Source organism: Phallusia mammillata, chromosome 5 (genome assembly GCF_965637545.1).
Source record: "Phallusia mammillata chromosome 5, kaPhaMamm4.hap1.1, whole genome shotgun sequence".
NCBI lineage: Eukaryota > Metazoa > Chordata > Ascidiacea > Phlebobranchia > Ascidiidae > Phallusia > Phallusia mammillata.
Window position 1 is genome coordinate 18,498,171 of NC_137256.1, and position 15,040 is coordinate 18,513,210.

General features: G+C 34.5%; 1 protein-coding gene across 1 annotated transcript; it reads right to left on the reverse strand.

The window, feature by feature from the left end:
• Positions 1-555: 555 nt before the first annotated feature.
• On the reverse strand, positions 556-14,607 carry LOC145229187 (kinesin-like protein KIF11-B). Its single transcript, XM_080094484.1, has 24 exons — positions 14,394-14,607; positions 13,860-14,004; positions 13,541-13,638; positions 13,144-13,282; positions 12,762-12,884; positions 12,471-12,598; positions 12,230-12,326; positions 11,857-12,002; positions 11,300-11,492; positions 10,610-10,698; positions 9,935-10,052; positions 9,505-9,600; positions 8,362-8,477; positions 8,204-8,295; positions 7,741-7,829; positions 7,302-7,385; positions 7,111-7,233; positions 6,791-6,892; positions 6,325-6,534; positions 4,743-4,922; positions 3,294-3,516; positions 2,083-2,276; positions 1,667-1,741; positions 556-1,292 (listed from the first exon to the last, which is right to left on the reverse strand). Exons 1-24 carry the CDS (start codon positions 14,438-14,440, stop codon positions 1,185-1,187), a joined length of 3,015 nt encoding a protein of 1,004 aa, XP_079950610.1. The 5' UTR covers positions 14,441-14,607; the 3' UTR covers positions 556-1,184.
• Positions 14,608-15,040: the final 433 nt, after the last annotated feature.

The following is a 15,040-nucleotide window of genomic DNA, read 5'->3' on the forward strand; positions in this document are numbered from 1 at the left end:
CGGTCTATTTGTAACATTTTGCAGACACACGTTTCCCAATCATGTGGGAAACTTTTTAGGCTGGAATTAAAGTTCTCGGGGGTGACACGCCAAAATAGTCATGAAATGAACAAAAGCAACCAGGAAATACCTGAGAAAAGTGACCATAATTAACGAGGAACCATTAAAAAATTGAGAAACTGCTTCTTGTTTACAAACGCGTTCATGCGTAGAAATGCAAATAGCACCATAGAAACTATACCAGAGGCTGGCATGTTCGATATTTTTCACTGGGAACGTGATGTCTTGAAAAATGATCATGTAATTTTTTTACTGCTTGGAAAAAAATGCTTGTACCCCCTGCGCAAAGTCAGATAACGTTCTTTCTTAAGCTGTCAAATTATTTTTCAACCACGGGGCTAGTTGAATTGCTCCATTGGATTTTTTACCAATCATTTCACAAATTCGGTCCTGAGTTTTAGATGCGTCTGTAACCATGAAGGGTCTTTGTTCCAAGTTGAAAACATGAAAACTACCAATATTTTCTGTTGCTAATCTCCAATAAGTTACAACACACCAGATTATGTCAGTTTATTGACAAGAACTGAAGCCTGAAAGCATAATACATTGCTTAAAAACACTCAAAAAATGGCTGCCAGTAACACAAACAAGCAGATATGATTGCTAGTGTACATATGTAATTGAGTTGTGTCCGATCTGGCAGTAAGGGGAAATATTATTCAGGTAAAATAATATATACAAGCAGCATAAATATCAATATTTTCATTCAAGAATACCATGCAACAAAATATCTTTTAAGGTTTCAGAATTAGGCAAATGCAGTTACACCAATTTGCATGCACATATAGCGACAGTTGATAAGCATAGTCTGTTTGTGTTTGTACATTGTGTCAAAAGCATTTTGAAACTTTGACTACAATCATTCAATCAACAATAGTGCTTTTATTTCCCACACCAATAAAGCAACATTTACAACAAAAGCATTCATTACATGGTAAATCGCCTCTGGCATATTTTGCAAGCATTCAAAAATTGACTTAACCCATAGAGATTTGCTTGAAAATATGAACTGTTTTCTTATGTCACTGAATTATGTGTCATGACAGTTCAAGAATACAAATGTACACATACAAAGCTGGGGCACTGTCTGATCAGAAGATGGATAAAATCAAGGGAGACAGTTGTTAGTTCATTGTGTTCTGTGTGGAGCGTAGAGGCAATCTAGTGGCCTTGCCTTTGCTGGTTTTGCTTGAATGCACTTTGGCCTGACGGGATTTGTTTCCATTTCGGTTCTGTGTGAAAAAAAAAATTTTTGTTAACACATTTATTGCAGTGTTCATATCTAGAACTACAAAAAACTCTTTAAATAGAGCAACCTAAATTCTGCCAATGGTTGCATGATATGAAGCTTCTGACAAGTTCAAGTCTATTAGCTGTCTCAGTGGACATTAGGTTTTAATTAATATAAGGCACTTGACTGTACTAGTCCATCAATAAGTGTACCATGGTAGAACAAGCAAGTGTGTTTTGCATCAAAGAGCATTCCACAAATATTTTTAAGCAGTGTCTCGCTTATTTTATGCATAGTAAGGAAATCATACAGGTAGAAAACCTTGGAAGTTATTGACTTATTTTTTTTTGGCACACACTATATCATTACACTTACTGTAAAGAATGGAACCCCTCCACCACTGGGAATCGTTATGCTTTCATTGAGATCCTGATCCATTGAGCTTGCACTCTGCAAAAAAAGAAAGTAGAGATTTTTATGAGTCTAAAACCACCTTACTACACACGTCTTTTTGCAACTATGTAGTGTTTTATATTTGACAATTCAATTCAATTGTAATCATCGTACAAAAGGCCTGTCAAAGGAATTATACCAAACAAGCATTCATATATGGCAAATCACAAACTAAATCCAGCCTGCGATGGGATTCCCACACAACACAGTAGCCTACACATTTCTTTGTAATGTTTCTAAGATTAACTTCTTCATTCATAAAAAAAAACTTCATAAAAGTTTAGTTGTGTACCAAAGCCTATCTACAAGCTCCTTTAAAAACTGTTCAGTTTACCAACCTGTAAAGACAGAGTTTCAGCTGATTCAAGTTCATCCATTTCAGCTGCTGGGTCTTCTTCATCAAGTTCTTCTACATCTGAATCCAACTCTCCAGCCAGGAGTCGCTCCTCAAACTTCTGCATCAGTTCATCTTCTTCTGGTCTAGAAACAATCTCCCTTGCATACTTGTACTCCTTCCTAGCAGGCGTTTCCCCTAAAATGAGAAGATTAAAAAAAATGTAACAGTAAACAGGTTTTTTAATTATGTTTTTTTTAAAGGTTTTTGAATAATTAAATTCACTTTGTAAATTCATCCAGTGTTCATCATTATTTAGCTTGTTAGGCATAGTTTAAAATTATGTGTTACAAGAGATTGGCCTAAATTGTATTTGTTTGGTTTTACCAGCAAACGTTACCAGTAATGTGTTTAAGATTTGTGTTACTCTAACAAATAATTTTTCTTATACTTTTACAGATGCAAAAGTTTGATGTAACTTTTGTCTATTTAAAGTTCGGCAAATACATGTACAGTAAACATCTGTTAATCCAGTTCTTCGCTGAATTTGGACAAAACTTGAGATACAAATGATTTGTAATGTGGTAAGACTTGAACTAATTGACATAGGTTAATCCGTATCTTCGCCTAATCCAGACATTTTTTTGTCCAAACAGGTCCGGATTAACCAAGGTTTACTGTATATAACCTAGAACAGTGCTTTTCAACCGGGTGTACCCCAGGGTGTGTCATATTTTTTAAAGGGTGTACCACTTTGATGGGGTGTACTGGGGTGTAGCAGATACAAAATATAATATACCTATGACCAGGTATAACAATAGGCAGGGTTCAGTTTTAGAACAGACTGACTGGAGTGTACAATATATGGCACAACATGCATCTCAAGTGTATGTTGATTACAAAATTTTTAGTTACAAAACTCTGTTTGTGACATAATAATTTATTATTTTACTTGATAATAATCATTGTTAATGGTAGTTCTTATTGAAGTAGAAAGTGAATTATGGATTGTGGCTTGTTGGTATTGTGCTCATCATTATTTCTGTTAGGACCACAGATTGTGTTTCAGGGTTGAATAATTTTTTCACTGGGGTGTACAAATTTTAAGTAAACGTTAAAAGGGTATACAATTTCAAAAAAGGTTGACAAGCACTGACCTAGAATACTTTCTATTGAGTTAGTAAACTGCCCTTTCTAGCTTTCAGTTCAGCTTACCAGTTGGTAGAACTCGGACAAGTTTGTCGCGGCAATATTCTTCAACTTCAGTGGTAATGCTTTCTGCAGCCCCACTAACAGCTTCTTCCATTACAGACATTTTCTTGCTTATTTCTTTCACTGTATCTTCCAGGTTTTGAGCCTGGGCAGCATTGGTTTCCATCATGTCAGAGGCAGCAGCATTGCATTTTTCCTGCAGCTCAATGCCTTTGTCAGTGCAGCGCTAAAAACAAATGTTAATGGATAAAAAACTAAATTTAAGCTTCTATGCCAGTGGTTCTCAACCGGGGAGGAATTACTTTTGTACATGTGGTTTGTAAACAGACACTCTGTTCATAAGTTTAATGGTGAAAATAACGACCCAAATAGACGTAAAGCATGTCGCTTTTTACGTCTATTTGGGCCGTTATTTTTACCATATAACTTTAGCTCTGGGTTTATAAGTTGTGAAGTTGACACAAGAGCCAACTTTAACTGACCTTTGTGCGGTTTAGCATCTACTATGTAGTTTACCAGGGGAAAGTTTTAAATTGCTAAGCAAGGAATTGCTTCGTGATAAAGGTTGGGAAACGTTTTATGTTTTTGTGCAAAACAAATCAGTTTTGTTTTATTGCTTGGCTGGCTCAAAGCCCTGTGTGTGTTTTTACTCATAAATCAGTGGTTCTTAACCGGTGGGAAATTTAATGATTTTAGAGGGAAATTATGTGAGTCAGAAGTTACCAAACTCGGGCCCGTAGGTTGAAATTAACCGTTGAAAGTTAATTTAATACAATATTTTCCGCAACAACATGTAAGATTTACTTCACCTAGTTTTACAAGGCGCATAAAAATCCAAAAATCGTTTGTTACGTCACAGACATTACTAAAAGTATCAATGAATTTGTTATTGTTCGCCAATAAATGCATTTGATCTGTTGATTGTAATGCCATAAATGACTAATGCAAGCACATAAGATTTTTCAAAATTCCACACGATTTTACTTTCTCACAAAATCACTATTCAAACTAAATAAGATTGCAGTATACCTTTAAGGCCTCGACCAAATCGCTTCACAAAACTATTTCGAATTCTTTTGTTAATGTTGGGCACAAAATATCACAAAAAAATAACAGAGGAAATTCGAACTTGTTGATTTACTTTAGTGGGAAACCACACCAAAAAGGTTAAGAACCACTGTCATAAATGGTAGAAAAAAATCCATTTACTAACTATATATGTTTCAGGTTGCAACTTAATTTTGAGCAAAATTCAAAATTGCTAAAAAAAATTGTTTTCTAATTTTGGGAAATGTATTCAAAAAATTACATTGAACAAAAACAAACAAATAAACCTCCATTCCATTAGCCTCTTAATGGTATTTCTAACTAAAATCTCCCAATGCTAGTTGTCACAATCATTTATATACAAACACTTTGACCAACAAATTCAAATGCAAACAAGCAATGTACCTCCATGACTTGATTGGTGGAGTTTAACAATGTGTCAGTTTGTTTGTTGGTTTCCTTGAACAGAGAATTTGTATCATGGCACAATTGTTTCACAATCTCTGTAGTATTTTGTTCGTGTTCATTTTGATCATTTTGTGTTGATGCAATGACAGCTTTGCAATGCTTCAGGCTCTTGGATGCCTTTAAGGTAAATCAGGAGTTGTAATTAGAATTAAATGGGTTTAAATATAAACAAAACGTATGAGGCCAACAATTTTGTTTGGTGACTTCATAGACTTTCAGTTTTACCAGTACTGACGTGAGATACATCAGAGGTTTTACAATCAGTGATTTGAATCTAATTAACGAAATTTTCGAATCAAACATAACAGTACCAGGGGCGTATCCAGAAATTTTTAAAGGGGGGGGTCCAACAATTTTTTAGGGGGGAAATCCCTAATGACGTCATTATGACGTCACACGTCGTTCAAAACGACGCGTTATGCGGCAAAGCACTTTTTCCAAAATTGGCGGTTTCTCTACCCATCTAATTGACAGGAAGAACAGGTAATCAAAATCGTTGCTTAAAAAAACAGGGTCCAATTTCTAAAGAACTAAATCTCTTGCTTAAGCTAAATCCTACTGTTAAGTTGCGCAAAGTCACGAATGCACTAAAGGTGGTAACTGCAGAAGGCATAAATTGTGCCTGGCAAGTAACAAATTACCCAAATAACATAACTCGATTTACATCGATCTAATGTTTTTGACAAACTATTACGTGTTTGGCGGATCAAAGCAACACAACATTACACGTTTTTAACACTTTTACATTGTTCAAATGCAAAAACAGTTTGATATGTTGCACTTAGTGCAGTTACCACTTAGCAAGAAACTGCTACCAGAGTCCTAGCCGGAACGTAACTTTCCGATTGTTAGCGCATAAACCTCCTTATTAAACCCTTGTTACGTCACAATTGGCGATTAGATAACAAGCGAATACAAGAGATTCAAGGCTCGCGTCTTTGAGATAATGACTCCCTGTTATCACGCAGTGGTAAACGGAACGATTTTGGCCTATTTAATTTACGCACAACTTTTAAAAAAGGGGGGGGGTCCGGACCCCCAAACCCCCCCCCCCCCGCCACTGAACAGTACAGTAAACCTGGTTAATCCAGATCTTCTCCTAATCTAGACAAAACTCGTGGTACAAAAGAATTTTAATGTGGTACGGCTTTAACTAATTGACATCAGTTAATCCAGATCTTCTCCTAATCTAGACAAAACTCATGGTACAAAAGAATTTTAATGTGGTACGGCTTTAACTAATTGACATCAGTTAATCCAGATCTTCTCCTAATCTAGACAAAACTCATGGTACAAAAGAATTTTAATGTGGTACGGCTTTAACTAATTGACATCAGTTAATCCAGATCTTGGCCTAATCCAGACATTTTTTTGGTCCCAATGCATGCTGGATCAACCAAGGTTTACTGTAGTCAGAAATATGAAAAAGCACAACAAAATATGGAATAAAAGACATTTTTTGCCTAAAAATTACTTTTTAGTATATATACATTATTGCACTAACTAGTACAAAAAATACCTTGTCGTTTAACATGTCTATAGTTTCCATCTGTTTGGTTGTTGATTCTGTAGATGACGTTGCAATACTGTTAGCAGATTCAACCAGCTGTTTTACATTCGAAACAGTTTTATTCCTTCTTTTGTCGATGTTCGCAAACATGGCCTCCAAGTTCTGTTTTTGCAGCTTGACCATTTCATCCATCTGCGCCTTCATGGTATCAACCTCCACCTAATGTTAATAAATATTTTTTTTAGTACAATACAATACATACAGATAAGATAACCATAAAGTTAGTTGGAATGTACTTTATAAGTAAGGTTAGTTGGAATGTACTTTACAAGTTTTTAGACAATTTTTATGTTTTTGTTGATTGTTACGAACAATTTTTATTTTTCTATTAATTGGTTGCTTGTCAGGTATTTTGAAATACACCAGCTTTCATTTCTTCATGCAGCCTGTTTGGAATCATTTTAAGATAGGTTACCTGGGCATTGGAAATCATTTCATTGACTTGATTTTCAGTGTCTTCAACCAGATTTTCAACCATTTCGCGATGGTTTTGTAAAGTTTCCATTTGCATTTGAAGCTGCAACGAAAAAAGATAAAAAAAAGTTATTTATGAATTGGCTAAAAATTGGATGTTTTATTGTTGCCACAAGGTTTTATTTCTTTGTTTACAAAACTTTTCACACTTTCTCAAAACATTTAACACTAAACACAATGTTAGAATTGCTTTTACAATACTACATGTAGTATTATGCAATAGGTTGCATGTATGCAATAGGTTGGAAACCTAATGCTTACCTCTTGTCTTTGAAACTGGGTAGAAGTTTGAATCAGTTTCACAAGATCTTCTATGCTGGTTGATACAGAAGTAAGAGTGTTTATCTTGGTGGACAATGATTCCATTTGCCGAACCAGCTCATCCTAAATGTATGTGATAATTTTGGTTTAGGAGATAACATTTAATTGCAAGATAAAGATTTATTATTTACCTTATGCCTGATTTGTGAAGCAGAAAGTTTTTCATCAAGGCTGTTCATTAAATCCAGTGTTGTCTTTTGGCATTTACAGTTTTCCTTGCAACAGAAAAACAAACAAATATTTTTAATTAAACTGAGTATATGCATACAAGCAATTCTGGTTTATTGCAAACCTGTTAGTGGCCTATTCTGTTTAATTGCATTGGGATAGCAATACCTAAGCTTGGTATTTTTAAAAAATCAAATAGTCTGGTTAATTGCATAAACGCTTGGCAAATTGGATATGCAATTAACCAGGCTTATCTGTTAGATGGGGGTAGAAAAATAGTTAGAACCTTTTATAAAATGTATTAGGTGCAGTGACATTATCTGCTTAGAAAATTTTATTAGCATAAAGTTGTGTCTTTATGATGTAGATTGCTAGTAAAAAATACGCACAACAATTATCTACCTCATAGGCATCCAACATAAAATTTTTGAACAAAGACATTTGGAAATTGATTTGTCGACAGTTTTCATCTTCTTTCGCTTTCATAAGATCTGATTGAAAGAAAGTGTCATAAAAGTGGTTAATAACAAGGTATTGTTAAACTAAATGGGTGGACATTGTGACTAGCAAATGATGCAAAATTTTGCTTTTTTGCAATTATGTAATAAACTCTTTTGTGACGAATTCTCAAAATTTTCCCTTGGTTTAGAAAATCGAGTTTTGTGTGACAGTTTAATTTAATTATTCCCAACCCGGGGTATACAGACCCCTATGTGGTTCATGATTGAAAATTATTTGAAAGATATATTGTTGATTCTCCAAAATAGGCATTTTTAGGTGGGTCGCAAACTTGATAAATGTACAAAAGGGGTGCATATAAACAAAGTGGTTGGGGACCACTGCTCTAGTTAGCGGAGAATCATACCAAAGTCTGCAACCATTTTATCCATGCAAGAAGTAGTTTGCTGCAGAATGCTTAAAGTTCCACTCTGAAGTAAAGACACATCATCCTTTACCCTATAATGTGCAGAAAGTTTCAATTCAACTGTTCAATGAAGCTATTGTGGTTATGACAAAGTTTACCTTTCTGCTACAGTCTCTGCCATACTCAGATTGGCATTGTTGGCTGTTTCAACACGTTTTACTTTATCATGCACTTTCACAATATCTTCTGTCACAATGTTTGCTGTGGTAAGTAGCTACAAAAACATGCAATGCTTAAACTGCAGAAGTGGTTTTTAAGATTTACAAACATGCCCAAAAAATACATTTACTGTTAGAAGTCAGTTTTATGGACCTATCGACCAAATTGCTCACTGTCATTTTAAGATGTATAGATGACAAAATTTGGCTCATGAATTTCATCAAATTTTACCTCACTAACTTCTTTTAGTGCCATTAATTGCTTTTATGGTACAGCATCCCCTAGATCAGGGGTCCGCAAATAGTGGGTCGCGAGACCTTCCAGTCTGGGTCGCGAAATATATTAAATTTCCCATGAATATAAGCATCGCATCTACAGTATTAATGAATTTCGGCTTTTTTAACTTTTTCATTATTATTGCATTGTTACGTATGACTACGTATCTGTGACATAAAGTATATGTAATAATGCAAAAAGTTAAGCACACCTATGCAAGCATGCGTTTTCTGATTAGCTGTATTCTCAACACAGAGCCCACAGTTCTCATTTGTTAGAATAAATACGTTTGTTTACCTACTGTTTTATGTGAAAGTAGCAACTGACAATAGCATAATAGCAGTCTTAATATTGATATTTAGTTGATCAGTATTTTCCACAACCGTACATGCTAAAATGCTTGGGTCTCGAGAATTTAGAGCAATTTTGCATAATGCTTGGGTCGCGAGAATTTAGAGCAATTTTTTTAGGGTCGCGCCAAAAAGTATTTGCGGACCCCTGCCCTAGATCAGTGGTTCTCAAACTCGGTTTTCGGGGCCGCATGTGGCTCCAAACTACTTATTTTGCGGCTCGCACCAGACCTCAGAAAACCACCAAACATTGCTATTTTAGCTTTCAAAGTCATCTTCTTTAGCGATTTTCTCAAGGTTTTGTTTTTTGCGACTCCCTACAAACTTAAAAAATACCATTTGGCCCGACAATAAAAAAGTTTGAGAACCACTGCCCTAGATCCTGGTTCTAACAGGATCTGAAACAGTGACCTATACTTCTTCCTATTCCATATGACAAAAACAAAGCATATATACCTCATTAGCTTGAGCAGTCACTTCACTGCCATGTTCAATGTGAGCATTTTTTAGGAAACGCTGCTGAGTTAGTTCAGTCTTTGTGGTTTGCAAAACCTTTAGCAAAAAGATCAAAAGTGAAAAAAAAACACAGCAGGAGAACACATTTTTAAACACAGATTTTTTGGGATGTTTTAGTTACCAAAATAGGCCAAAGAAACATATATATATTAACCGTACTCAAAGGGAAAATGATTTTTTTGTTTGAGTGAGTACAAGCATTTTGACACTCTCTGAAACATTCATGTCTTGCCTTTGCCTTTACTAATTGTTTTTCTCATTGCTGTACAATGTTTAGCAGATATGGGTTCAGAACAGAACATTATTTCAATGTCCAGTAGGCATGCACCAAGTATTGGAATGCCAACCTATGTAGCATAATACTACCGACCTCTTGTATTGCTGAGAGCTCATTGTTGGTGTCAGTAAAGAGTCCCTTGTATTTTTCAACCTCTTCATTTCTCATTTGCAGCGTGGCTGTAAGCTCTTCAATTTTGTTTTGCATATCTCTGTGGGTACAAAATATTTTTGCTGTACAAACACTAAAATGCTTGTGAACATGGTAAACATACTATCAATGCGCTTGCACATGTAAGATATATTTCACCACATGCTTGGCTAATTTTGTTTGATTGAGTTGTTAAGAACAAAATCCTAAACAAAGACACTGAATGCCACTCAAAACCTCAAGGTTTATGTTCACAAACATCAAATTTTCATGTTTAAAGCTAAACACACATTAAGTGACCATGTTTACATTTACAAAGTACAGCGACTGACTTAGGTGTTTTCACTTTGAAATTTTCTGCAGTCTGGAATTAATGACCCTGAATCATCTCAGCCTGTTACTTTACTTGCAAGATTTCATTATCAGGGAAGATTTTCTTGTTTACACTGCCATTTTGGAACACTATATACCAATCTGTTCATAAGTTTTATCAATGACATCAGGCATGAGCAGTTGCCAAAACGTTTGAACAATAAAGCATGTCGCTTTTTACGTCTATTTGGGCCGTTATTTTCACCATTAAACACTGGCATCAATATAAAAAAGATTATAACATACTGATATTGCTTTGGGTCAAGATAGATTCCATTCTTGTCTCTTGTAGCTATTATTTCCCTCTGCAACCTTCTAATCTCTTCATCATATTCCTGCGAAACAGAACTGTTGAGTGGTACAGTGTATATGTGCTCTATATGATTATTCATGTATTTATGTAAAATGACATGTGAAGTTTAATGTATGACGAATATAACGGCACAAATAGATGTAAAAAGTGACATGATTTATTATTCTAAAGCAGGGGTGGGCAACCTTTGTAACTGTAGGGCCAATTATAAATGTCAAAATTGGATCGTGGGCCGCACATGTGCATAACACAAATTGATTTTGCGTTGTATCTTACCAAATATGCTTAACTACAAGTATATATATTTCGTATTTGATTCTAGCCACATTTTGCCAGATCGCAGAAAACTAGCATCAGGCGCATTAATCAGTTTAAAAATATGTAATAATTGGACTCGTTTGCCAGTACTTTTGAAATCCAAGGGTCTCTGCGGGCCGCACAACCTTCACCCCTGTTCTAAAGGTTCTGCAAATGCGCTATCATCAGTGATGTTTAGATCGTTATATTCGTCATTAAACGTATGAACAGATCCATGTATAGTGTTTCAAATTACATGTAAAGTTGTGTTGTAGCAAGTAAAATAACAAAAATATTCTAATATTTTAAACAGCATCAATCCCAACCTTGATAAGAGCCCGCTTTGTGAGTTTCTGGTTCACTTTAGGTCTGTTGTGAATATTTTTAGAGCGATATGCATAATCCAATGTGCTTAAGGTCTCTTCCAGGTTGTCACTGCCGGGTGATACAGTAGCAATGATGGAAGTTTTTGTACAACCACCGAGAGAATCCTGAAGTAATCTTGTAAGCTTGCTTTCCCTGCAAAAAGCAAATAATTTTATTTGGTGAAATGACAAAATGTAAAGTAGTCTGTATAAGCATCAAGCCAATACATGATAAGCTGCTTCGCAAAAGTGTCAGAGACAATAAAAACAAATCCTGTTAATTTTTGGCTTGTTATTAGTTAAAATAGAAAACTAATGCAAAATTCGCAACTAAATAAAGATTCCGCACTGCCTGTGAATGCACAACCCTTCAACAAAAAGGCCTGTTTTTACAAAAGGTTTAAAGCACACTATAGTTATGTTTGCCTCGACTATCACCTATTTGTATAAATTGTAATCATGATGAAACACACTATTTATGATAAAATACTAGTGTATTTTGTAGAAAAGTAGCACACCTATATGGTACATGTGGCGCTCTGTCAACCAGTGCAGTGATGCATCGACCTAGGGTCAACAAACTGGTGTTAATGTTTCCAGCCTCACGAGCTCTCTTGTCTATTGCTCCTGACCTACCAATATTTTCACTTCCAGCCAGATCAACCTAAAAATTGCTGTGATTAGCCAAATGAGCTGCAAAACTGTAGTGTGTTTTTTCCATTGATGCAAAGTTTCTTACTTTAGGATTTATTCCTGGTCGATAGCTAGATTTTACAAAACCATAAAAATTAAAAACCATTATTTTTTAATTTGGACCATGCTAATTTCGTGTTTGTTTTTGACAAAAACTGCAGAAGCATACAAAGCAAATATTTCAAGCTTGGTACAAACCAAATTAAGTTTTCCAATTTTGATCAATTCTTCTTCTTCCATTTGGTTTTTGGTGATATCTTTGGAGTGAACAGTCACAGAAAACACACTGTGTGATCTGTAGAAGTACAGAAAAGTACATGATTTTTGTTGATTTGACTTACTTTGTTTAAATTTCTTAAAATGTATCACTACCATACCAATAGATAATTTTGTTTAACTGTTACATAACACTGCAAAAATATGATTAATATTTACATACCTGCTTGAAAATTCATTTAAATCAGTAGCAGCTGTCCTTCTCTTGGCAGCACCTTGCTGTAAGATTTCATATACATCCGATTTGTGCTGTACAAGCACTTCAGTTAATCCTGACACAACTACCGAACCCTGAAATGAAAAGTACAATGTTATTGGTGCAATATGGAAAAGAAGTATGTACCACTACACTACATTAGCAAACAATTAAAGTGAACTTTAATTTTGTCAAAAAGAAATTTGTCGTTAGTGGGAATTAATGAGACTGAGCACCCAAATATATACAAGGCATTACCTTTCTGCTGCTGTCATCATATATTTTCATTTTGACCATGCCAGAAGATGGGGATAGCAAGTCATAAATCTCTTCATTGTAGATTTCCAGCAAAGACACTCGAACACTGAATTCTGATTTGGACTAAAGTGAAAACATGAAAAATTTTACTGACAAATTTAACATAAGGGTTGTTGACAACAACTTGTTGTCTGACAAAAAGGAAAACATAACTTAGCAGTGTTTTTTTAATTTTATATATTTTTTTAATTGTTGTGTTAAACAAAAGATTAATTGATTTGGACCTTACTTGGCTTCTGTTAGCTTGTAAGTTGTGAGTATTATGAAAAAAATATTGTTTTAGTTCATAATATATATATGCTATTGTAAGGGTTTTTCTTACTGCTACAAGCTGGTCAAAAAGCTGGCTAAGAGCTCTGGGGATGATTCCAGCCCTAGGGTCAGTATCCCATGAGTAGTCTTGACCTCTTGTACGTTCACCTTCCATAGTGAAGGTCTTCCCTGTGCCAGTTTGTCCATAACTGCAAAAATATTACAGTGGATAATGTGCATGGAAGTGATTTATTGGCAATTGATAAGACACTATGTCATTTCTTCATGGTTATATTTAATGTACAGCATCTTTTTCAATCAGTGGCATTGTTATTAAAAAATGTATTTTTTACTGTACTTATTTAATTCTGAAAGGCATTATATTATGACATTATGAATTATAATGTTAAATCTAAATAGCCATTTGCTTGCAACATTTATATAAATAAGCAAACTGCTATACTTACGCAAGTACTGTGCAATTGTAACCAGCCAATACATCTTGAAGTTGACCAGACACGACAGCATTATAGACATCAATTTGTGACGAGTTTGGTCCAAATACCTGTGATGAGAATGGTAGCAAAATTTTATATGAATCCATAGACAATAACAAGTAGTTTAAATTAACATAGAAATAAAAATGCAACTTTATGCCAAACATACAATCAGGCTTAACAAAACTTATTATGCTTTTCACTGCAGGAAAACCCTAAAATTAAAAGCACTGTTATACAAATCATAAAAATGTTTTGAAGTATTATTAGTTTTATGTTTATGTCTTACATTATCAAAGGCATATGTTTTTGTCAGCTGTGATGCAGTAAGACCCAGTCCACCTGTTGTTGTGACAACATTTACTTCATTTCCAGAGGGGAGACAATCTACAACTCGTTTAACTCGATGGCTCCGTTCATATTCTGTCATAGGCCTAAAATAATATATATTGTAAACCAGAATCTCCTCGTTTGTTGCTTGGCAGATGAAGACTATAATGAACATAATGTTCATCATTGATTCAAGTTTTTAAAAACATTAAGTTATTCATCCTTTAGAAATTCAGATATATGTATTTCGCTTTTACAGCATTATCTTATTTCTTGTTCTTGTAGAACCATTAACATATAAGCATTTTAGATTTAAACATTTGTACATATTTAGCTTTTAGCATTTTTGTGGGTTATATAAGTTTTTGTGCAAAAGCAGGTTTCTATTTTTAGATAAGACCCGGGCTTACTTCAAATTATACAAATTTAAATTGATTTTGTAAACGAAGTACTTGCAGAAAAACGAATGAGTTGTATTAAGAACGTAGCTTACCGGCATCGCACAGAAACATGAATTTTCTCTTGATTCCTACTTGCCATATCTCTCTACGAACTTTTTTTGTCAAATTATTTGTGAGCTATTTTCTTGAGTATAACAACAAGCAATTCAATTAACCTTTCAATCAATACCAAACATTTGTCCCACAACTGCTTTTTAACATTTAATAAGACATTGAACTTGTTAATCCAGGTTTAGTCAAAATTATTTCGCCTGCCTATTGATCAAATATGAATTGTTCTGACATAATTGCTAATTCCAATTTCCCAACAACAAAAATCACCCCCAAAGCAAATCGAACTTGCCGCTTAGTGACGTCATATGCCACTTCAACCAATGAGAATCAAGATTGTGAAAAGGCTTATATCCCAGAAGGGAAAGGTATTTCATGTATTTTTTTTATTAAAAGCATGCGATTTAATATTTAAATGCTTATGTTTTGACATTGTGAATGTACTTGTATAATAAAAAATATTATCATGAACAAAAACGTGGCACACATTAACGATTGTTGTTGTTGATTTTTCATTTAAAGGCAAATATATTCAAGTTTACCATTACGTTTGAATGCAAACTTTTTTATTTGATTGCACGTGTCACTACAGTTATATTTGCACCTCACTGAAGCAAAACAAATCAAC